We start from the raw sequence: 9,939 nt of genomic DNA on the forward strand, positions 1-9,939 counted from the left end.
TTTATCATTGTATATTCATATAACTTGGTAATATCAGGTAGTTGTAGGCTTAAATATTTGATAAAATAAAAATTGTACAATTTGTTAAATTTACTGACCCGACATGGGGGGAAAAAATATGCAAAAATAAATAAATACATAAAAAATCCATCATTGTAGATTTGGATTTTATTCTGTAATATAGAAAAAACTTAAAGTTTAAAAAGAGGGTTGTTAGTTTTACTCATTTAATTTTTTTGTGTGTGTAGTAAAATTATCACAATTTCATCACTTTTATGGTGAATTTCACAAGTTTGGTGAATAAACTGTTACTGTGTACTGGGCATTCTTCCCAGTTTTTTCTTGATTCATTTTTTTAAAGAACATTTTTTCATTTTACATCAGAAATATTTTTTAGGGAACTTTGATTTGGAGTCCATTTTTTTATACTTTACATGTTAAAATTGGCTATAGAATTGTTTGGATACATTTTCAAGCTTTTTTCTCATTTTAAAAAAAGTAACTTTTTATTGTGAGATTAATCCTAAAGTTTCTCTCGTTTAAAAATGTTACATGTGGCAGGTTCACAAACAGCGGCTTGGATGCTCTTTGTTTTCCTGTCATTCCTGTTTTTGTCCCGGAGCCTCCCAGCGAGCTTCCCAAAAAGTCAATTTTGGACGAATCCATTTCACCAATATTAAAGGAGAAAATCTTGTGACCGGTCGCGGGTTAAATAATATTATTAGTGATAATATAATTCTTAGTTTTTTTTAGTAAATAGGTTTTAGGTTTAAAGTCGTCAAGGGGTGCGTTTTTTTTTAATGAATTAGAGAAATCTTAACTGTCCCCCCCTCCAGCCCTCACATTTGGTACAATCTGGATCGAGCTAGGAGTAGCGGCGCTAATTTGTGTCCGGATGTTTAATGTTTGTCCCACAGAGAAGCGCCTCTCTGAAGTGAACTTAAATCCTTTAGAAACTCCAGTTTTCTTCGTTCTTTGGCCCTTTTCCCCGGACTGAGGGCCGGGGCCGTGAGGAGTGGATCTTCGGTGCCAGTCCGGGACGGTTCAAAGTGCGTGATGCCAGTGAACGGAGGGGGCCTGCTCTCTCTGAGCAGATACGCCACTCAGTATTTCACCGTGAGTACTTTTTTATTGGGTTAAACTGGCGGCGAACGCTGGTCCTCGGTACAGCGCCGTGCTTCAGACCGCACGGCCGCCCGGAGCTGCTCCGGAGCGGACAACTTGTCCAAGGAGCCCGCCTGTTGCATCCCCGCCGCACCTGCTGCCGCCTCTGCCCTCCCGTCAGCGCTGTTCTCGAGGAAAACCGTTAAAAACACCACGAAACCAACTTTTTATGATAGCTGACGTTCTGTTTTGACATAATTGATCATATCCCGTTTGTAATAGAACTCAGACATAATTTATTTATAGTTTTTAAAGTTTTTGCCGCCTTTTTTGTGGGGGTTTTGACCCAAACCCGCTCCAGCGGTGCCTAGCTGGAGCCGTGTGTCCGCTCAGTTGAAGGTTCGGGCGGACAGAGGAGCGGTCTGAAGTCCCAACTTCCCGTCTCGGTCCGTTTATCTCATCTCTCCATGTTTTTCCAGTCCAGGTGTTGGAGCGGCTTTTATCCAGCAGAGGGCGCCCCCGCACAGCATTGTAGCTCTTTGAACTCCTGTGCGCGCGCACAATTCTGAGGTCACCAGCCTAAAGTGACCTTACACGCTCTAAAAACATCACCTCCATTAATGTAACACTGTTGTTACATAATGAAACCACAAAAATGCTTATAACATGTTTGCAAATTTTTAAGTGAAAAATGTTGTCTGTATCGGGTGCTTAATTAAATGTAGATAACTGGTCAAGGTCTTCTGCTGTAGAGCTCCTTCCTGCTTGTTTTGGTGAATATGTTGACCTTTCATTGGTGCGGTTTGCTTAGACGGCCGAGTTAACCTGACCGGCTTGGAAAAATCTGAAAACGTGCCGAAAGCCTCTTTCGGCACGTTTTGTTTAAATCTTCATCAAACGTGTTTCATGAAAGGTGTTTTAGAGGTGTTGTCCTTTAGCTCTTAAATAAAGTCCATTATAGATTTGATTTTCTCTTTTGCAATATTTAGTTCAAAGCGGTTCAGACGGTCTGAAGGTTCAGCCCTTCATGTTGGCTTTGATCTATTGTACTGTGGGGGATCTGACAAATAAATGAAATGGTTTGTGATGTTGCAACATACATTTCACCTCACAACGGGATTCTGCTTGCGTCCATGTTTGGAGACTTTTTTTCTTGCCTGTGGTATTTTTTTTTTATTTTTATTTTTTATTTGTTTATTTTTTAAACTGAACTGACTTCAATCTGAAGATCAGAAAGAAATAAACTCCCAGATTTTTTTCACAAAAGTTCACATATCTATACTTTGAATCAGAAAAAAAATTATAAATTTAGTAAATTGTACTAGATTTCTTCACATTGTGATCGTTTAGCTGTGCCAAGCAGACAACCCCAAAATGTAATTGGTTCATTTTAAGGGAATTCAGATGTGCAAAAATTACAAAGTTAAACAATTTTACAAAAAATCACAAATTAACTAAAATAGTGTCTGTTTTTTTTTTAAATGATTTTTGAGACATAATTTTTTTTCTAACTTAGATATACGTTTTTCTGTTTTCGAGATATTGTTTTGTTTTTCAATATAATTTTTTTAAATGATTTTTGTAGGTTTTTTTCCCAATAATTCTTTTATTTTTTTGGTTCAAATTTTTTAGAAGTACAACAATTGGCGAGAATACGGGGACACGTCTACAAGTTGCAATTATATTATGGATTTCTGTTGAGTTTGTTTCAACATTAATGAATCATTGTAATGGTTTGGGGATTGTGAGTAACTGACAAAATGTTCCGGTACATTGTTTCTCTGGGATGTTCTCGTGTACTTTATTGACGGCCCCTGCCTCTCCAGCATCACATGCACCAACATCAAGGCAAACCTCAAAGTTCAGAAGAGGCGGATCCTATTTATCTAAAAATTCCAGCTCTAACTCATTTTTTGCTTCGCCACAAACAAACATAAACAGTTCATACTGGTCAATATAACTATTATATCCCCGGGGCTCCAAGAATTCCTTAAGCACTGCATCTTTGTAGTGGAACAAAGTCGAACAAAATAATTTGATGTGTTTTTTAGCACTGTGTACCACAGATGGCTTGTTCAAGCACAAATCATTCATGAGGTGCGCTGGATTATAAGGTCGACTGTCTGTTTTTGAAAGTAATCAAATGATTTTATGTGCACCTTAGTTTAAAAAAAGCAGTGAGTGTCACTTGTAACTTAATGTTGGTAAGTTTGGTTTGCAAGTGTATTCCTAGTGAACTCTCAAAATTAAACTATTTAATATTTAGAAAAAAATGCAAATTCTCTCTTTGTGCTTGTGTTTTATTCAATCCAAAAACACAAACGTTCATCTATTGTTGTAATAGTGATGATGACAAATACTTTCTAAAGGGTGAGGTAATGCTTTGTGGCTCCCGCTGGGTTGTTGAGAATTTGACCTTAGTGGCTCTTAAAGCTTTGAAAGTTGTAGACCCCACACTAAAATATAAAACTGTTTAGTCAAATATACATTTTGAAACTTTTTCTGATTAAAAAAACCAAACATTGAAGTTTTTGCTTTGTTTTATTTTATCCTTTAATTATGTTTCTATTGGCTCTGTGTGACAGAAACTATCCTATGATGAGCCCATCATTAATTTATGATTTAATGCGTTGGATTTGGACTGTAGAGCGGCCGACCGTTAATCAGAAGATTGCAGGTTTGGTTCTTGTCCACCCATGTGTCAAAGTATCCTTGGGCAATACACTGAACCTCTCATTGTTCCTGGTGGTTATAGGATGGCGCCGGTGTTTGGGAGCCTCCAGCAGTGTGAATATGGGTGAATGGGACGGTGACTGTAAAGGGCTTTGAGTCTTCAAGGGAAGGTATTAAAGTGCTACTCAGCATTTAACATTTAGGTCTGCACAATAAATCACAAATATATCATTTTTGTGATATCAGCCTGTGCGATATGCATTTAGTAAAATATGGTATAAAGTGCGATAAGTGGTTACTTTAAATGTTTATAAACACGCTAAACCAATGTCATGACAGCTTGAAGTATTTAAATCCGGGGTCTCCAAACTGTGGCCTGTGGGCTGAATCCGGCCCACCTTCACATTTGAAGGTCACCCCTGAACAATATCAGAGACTCAAGTTTTGTGGGTTTTTTTTCCCAGTCTGGCCATCCAATCAGGATCCACACAGAGTGTGACTTTTTATTCCAGGGTTAGTGGATAAAGTGTGTAGTAATAATTTTTATATCAGTAGTCCTAATTCACAGTTTTCACCTTCATGAGTTACTTTTAGAACGCAGCACCCACAGTAAGTGGGGAAACTGTTCTGGTGAAAATGTATCATACATACAGGATATATCCAGCTGTAGCAGAAGACAAAAGCATTAGATGATTTCATTAAAATTATTATTTTTTTAGTTTCTGACTTTTTTCTGTGAAGATCTCAGAAAGGATTATTAATAATTAGTTACATGCGACTTTGTGGATAAACAGAAATGTTTACGTTTAGACACATCCTGCAATTTTTACACCTTTTCTGTTGGCTTACAAACCGACCCCGGCCCACATCAGAGAAGAGAGCAGTTATGTAGCCCTCACAAGACAAAGTTTGGGGACCCCTGATTTAAGTTATGAAATAAGTCCCTTTACGCATTTGATGTGATGGCCATTGACCAATCAAATTGAGCCTTTTCAAGTTAGATGTAGACGAGGGTCATTTGGAGTGTAGTTGAAGCAATGTTGACTTTTATTTAAAATGTTGCAATGAAATTAAAATGATGCATTAGTTGCTTTTTGTTTTGCCATTTGTTCATGTGTTGAACATCATATTGATCATTAATAGTGCACATTGCTGAAAAATGATCCTTACTGTGGCTGCACCCTAGTAAGGATCATTTTTCAGCAATCCTGTTTGCGCAGTTTGACTTGTGATCATCTTTCGGAAATGATCCTGTGATTGTTTTCGTGGTATCAGTCATCCTCCTGGTTTGTGTGAAGGTTTCTCTGTTGTCATCAGAGCAGCCGTTCTGGCTCTGTCAGTCATGTGGGAGGTGTGAAAGTTCCCTCTCACCTGAAGGGATGCTGCACCTCTGTACGAGCCTGAGCACTGGCAGACAGATGTTGGTTTGCAGATGTGCCGGCTCTCCTCCGGCTGCTCCTCCCGTGTCCCCGCGCTGGTCAGAAGATCAAAGACGACTGCTGTGGCTGAGCTGCTTTCCTGAGACCTGTCCCACTTTTCCTCTGAAAATGACATACGTGAAGTTGCAGTCGGTGTGAAAACCTGATGTCAGAAGTTTGAAGCAGGGCTTTTTGGGGGTGTCTGTGTTTTTATTCGTGGTGGGGTTGGATGCTCCGGTGCTTAATCTGCGTGCATGTTTACACTTCCTGCAGACGGTGGGATTTGTGCAGAATGTAGGGCAGCAGAATCCCTCTTACGTCAAAGGCAGTTAGGCGGGCAGATGCGGGGAGAGAGCGGTGCTGGTTGTGCAGCTGTGGTCATGGAGGAGGCTGTGGCGCACATCGGTCCACCAGAGCAGCGCTGCTGGTGAGCAGGGGGAGACGTGCGCGATGAAGACCGTCCTCAGCCTGCACAGGAAATGGGCCCACGCGGTCAAGACCATCCGCATCCTGCAGGGACTCGTGAGTGCCGTTGTTTGATCAAATCTGGGTGTTGGCCCCGCTGCTGCCGTCAGAGCGCGTTTTCCTCTTAGCGAGGTGTGTCCGCTTTTACTTTGGGACGGGGCTACTGTAAGGTGTCAACAAAAGGAGGCTTTTTCAAAGGCTGGAGCTTCATGGCAGCACTGAAGTTGAACCAGTGTTGATGCTTTTCTATTTTTAACCTGAACAAAGTTCCAGTTTTTGCACTTTGAATTTTAAGTGGACGGTGATGCTGATGGTTCTGTGCGGATGTTGTTTAAGTTTCCACTGCTGCTTTCAGTCCCCAGCGGAGTTTTGTAAAACGTTGAAAGAGTTGTTCCAGCCGCTCCTGAATCTGACGTTTGCCCGCCGTGGTTCTCCCCGCAGCTGGTTGTTGTGTAACAGCAGCAAACGTTAACAAACGCACACTGTTGTTGTTACATCACGTCATTAATCTGTTCTCTGTTCACAGAACCCGGTGATGGAGGAGACGGTGTGGGAGCAGTTCACTGTGACGCTGCAAAAAGTAAGTCCCTCTGCACCTATGTATAAACAGGGGGGCGGGGGTACACGTGGAGAACAGTTGAATTATTGATTTGATAAGTTCCTGCACTGAGAAGTTGGAGTTTGAAGTGACCGTAATGAACTTTAAATAAGTTAGTTATCATAAATAAATAAAGTCGCAGTCTGATCATTTTTTGATCTATTTTCTAAGCATTCCCAGTGTTTTTTTTATTATAATTATGCCATTTTTGGCTAAAATAAAAATCCTGTGTGGTTTTCTAGGGCGTAGTTTCTGCAGAGAGGCAGGAGTTCATTAGAAAGTCACCTCTGAGTTGTGTGCAGGACCGCAACCCCGCCCTCTTCAAAACTGAGAGCCCCATTTACATTCTCTCCCACTAGCTTACAGCCCCTCACACCCCCATGCTAACATTAACGTTGCAACAAAATTGGGTCGATCAATATTGGAGGTATCCAGCCGTACGGTTTTGATCCAGATCCAGCTCAGACGAGGAAAACCTACCAGATTTTTCAGCCTGAGTCATTCGGGGATATTGATCACGGCTGCCGAAAAATACATAAAACGCTTCATCATGTAAGACATTCATCATAATAATAACAATGATTGACTGAATTTATGAGCACTTCACTACCATGAGCAGTTGATTATGATTTAGCTTCATGAAACATAGGAGGAATCTAGTATGTTAGTGAAAAATATATAAAAAAAAAACATTCACATAACAATAAAGAATATGCTAACAAGTCAACTAAACTCTTTATATCACTTTAAATCACTAAATCCATTGAATTTTTCATTCTTTGTCCCTCATTGGTACAATTTCACCAAGCGCGGAGCAAGATTGAGCGCCGCTTCTTCTTCTGTACCAAATACTGAAACACCTACAGGACCCTCTAGTGGTTATTGCTATTTATTTATTTTAAAAAGCACATACAAGTCACACCCATAGACTGTTTATAACAACTGGACATAACAACTGTTCAGGTCCCCCATTGGAAATGCTTTACCTCCAGCTCTCGTGAAATCAGGCCAGAGCCTTCGCCATCACTTCCTGATTTGTCTACCACCATATTGCAAACGATTGCCACCTCTTGACAGCAATGAGTCCAAGTCGGTCTGAGTCACGTTTATATAGGAAGTACTTTCGCCAATCAGGAGTGAGCTTGTTCGAAGTCCACACCCCTTCCGCTGAAAGCGGCTTGGGAGAATCTGTCAATTAAATGTTGGCGGTGGGGCCAGCAGTTGCCACATACTTTTACTTAGGCATCCGATTGGTCAGTTTATAACTTGAATAACTGGCAATAAAGAAAAAATATCTTTAAAAAATTAGGATTTGAACGAACGTGTTAAGAAGGAATGGTTATTCTGACCAATAAAATGACTGAGAAATAACTGTCTATTTCTCAATGGAAGTCTATAGGATTTTGTCCTTCTTGCAACCAGCGAGTGCTTCCTATTTGGAACACAAGAAGGGAGGGGTTGCTCAGTCCAGTTCTTACTTGTACAGTCAAGGTCATAACCCTTGGGTAAACTATCCAACAAAACCATGGGTTAAACTCTGGAAAAACTACGCAACATAGCGTATTTTCTATGTAACAAATGCATTTTTTTGTCTACTCCTGATTCACAATGATTTGAATAAATACTCAGAAATGCAATTTTCTTAATACATGTCCTAAATCATGTGAAAAATGCTACAAAAACATTTTCATTGGAGTGGTTCTTTAAGTATTTCGATATTTTAAAGCATGTCTTCTGATGTTCTGCAATGCTGTGCCACCGACAGCAGGTTTGCATTCAAAACTTCACATTTTTGGGGTTTTCTTGACAATAAACATAGTCAGTGCAGGGAAACCTCACTGATGGGAGGTTTCTCAGTCCCACGCCTCCATCTCCAATGGAGAGGGATGCTGTTGGCATGTTGAGATGTGCTGCTGCTTCTGTGCCCATGAACACGTGCTCGCCCCTGTCGGCTCACCAGTTGAGCTTAACGAATCCCCCTCATGAGTTAATTGTCTCGTGCTGCTGCTCACTGAGGCCAGAAAAGCAGATTTAGTGCAGAAAGGTGGTGTTGCTGCGAGCATGTGACCCATATGTCACTGCCAGCTGTTCCCCCTTTTTCTGCTCTGTCCTTTCACCCACCACTTTCTAATTTTAGGATGTTTGGGCCACTCACCCGGGAGGTTTGGATCGAAGCGTAAAGCTATTTACAAAAATTAGGAAAGAAAATGTGAATAATGTAAAAATAAACAGTCACGATTGTATGTTTCACAAGGACCAGAAAATAAAAATTTAGCAAATTATGTTTGGTTGTCAGAAAGGTGTTAAAATCCTATCTCCTCCCATACCTGTCTTCTAAATGCCCAGAAATCCTGCAGTGCTTTGTCATTTTAATAATAAAATCTCAACAATATTTCGTTCAATCTAACATTTATTGAGAGGCAGTGAAGACATGACTACAAAAACAGCTTTTCCTGTTGAAAGAAAAACAAATGAAAAGAAAAATGCTAACAGCTGTCACATTCTGGCTAAAAATAGAGACGTAGAAGCTTAAAATAGTAAAAAAAAAAACGTTTGAGTTATCTGCTTGATCCTAATTTAGCTGTAAAGTTGCACACAAGCTTAAAGGTTGAATCTAAATAATGCAAGTTAGAGTTGCACTCTGAGGAAATTTTGAAAATATATTTTTTAAATGCATGTTGGCAGATATCTTAACCTTATACAACTTTAAACTCCATTTTGGATTTTACGAAAAAACAAATGAGCACAGAGATGAACAGAAGTCAGTTCAGTTCAGAATCAGTTTGAATTTTTGGATACAGTAATGAAAGCCCGCTGTGATCTCTGAGAGCTTAATTGCTCATGGTTGGACTTTTCCTTTACAAACATTCAGCTCTAGGTTTGTGCTTCAGCTGTGGAGATGTTACTCCTCTGACAGAGCTTAATAACACAGTGATAAATGCAGGTGAGCCACAGAGGTTTGTGAAAACAGTGAGGTGAATAATCTTCAAACATGCGGGACATCGTGGTCACAGCAGATTTAAATCAGCACAAATTTTCATATCACCTTGTCTAATATTTACGTTTATCACACTGGAGAGATTATGTCTCTCTGCTTGCCTGGGAACGCCTCAGGGTTCCCCTAGAGGAGCTGGAGGAGGTGGTTGGAGAGAGGGAAGTCTGGACATCTTTGCTTATACTGCTGACCACGTGACCCGGTCCCGGATGAACGAAAGAAGATGGATGATGACTGGGCGATATGGCAAAAAAAGAAAATCACAATTGTTTTTTTTTTCAATTTTATTTCACGATTTCGATTTTATCACGACTTTTTAAAAATAAATTCAAATTGACAAAAATTGAATTATGATTTTAGTTGAAAGAAGTAAACACATTTTGAACAAATATTTATTAAATTAAATAGTTATCTATTAAGATTAATCTGTAAATAGTGCAAGAATTGCGCATTCTACTGCTACAGATAATGCATTGTTGTCAAATTAACAGCTTCTAAATATCCGTGTTTTTATTTTACCTCTGTGCTAAAATTCATAAAACAGAGCAATAAATGATTGTCACCCATGACCAGAAATGAGGGAGATTGATGAAGTTTAATAGCATGAATGACTGATAAAGTTTAGTTAAGTCCTTTCACTATTAAAAACATCTCAAAGTGCTAAATAATAATTATAATAATAAAAA

General features: G+C 39.5%; 1 protein-coding gene across 8 annotated transcripts in view; it reads left to right on the top strand.

Annotated features, from left to right (window-relative positions):
• The window catches only part of tjp2a (tight junction protein 2a (zona occludens 2)), a 49,695-nt gene that overhangs the window by 19,142 nt on the left and 20,614 nt on the right, over positions 1 to 9,939 (top strand). For 3 of the 8 annotated variants that reach the window (XM_024298787.2, XM_024298783.2, XM_024298784.2), the window contains exon 3: positions 6,187 to 6,240. In XM_024298787.2, the coding sequence (XP_024154555.1) occupies positions 6,187 to 6,240 (54 nt within the window). Of the gene's footprint in view, positions 1 to 851; positions 1,117 to 3,859; positions 3,948 to 5,438; positions 5,718 to 6,186; positions 6,241 to 9,939 lie in introns of those variants that run through there. The other 5 variants (XM_024298788.2, XM_036214650.1, XM_024298786.2 and 2 more) reach the window with 5 other exon arrangements.

The sequence above is a fragment of the Oryzias melastigma genome, linkage group LG12 (assembly GCF_002922805.2).
Source record: "Oryzias melastigma strain HK-1 linkage group LG12, ASM292280v2, whole genome shotgun sequence".
NCBI lineage: Eukaryota > Metazoa > Chordata > Actinopteri > Beloniformes > Adrianichthyidae > Oryzias > Oryzias melastigma.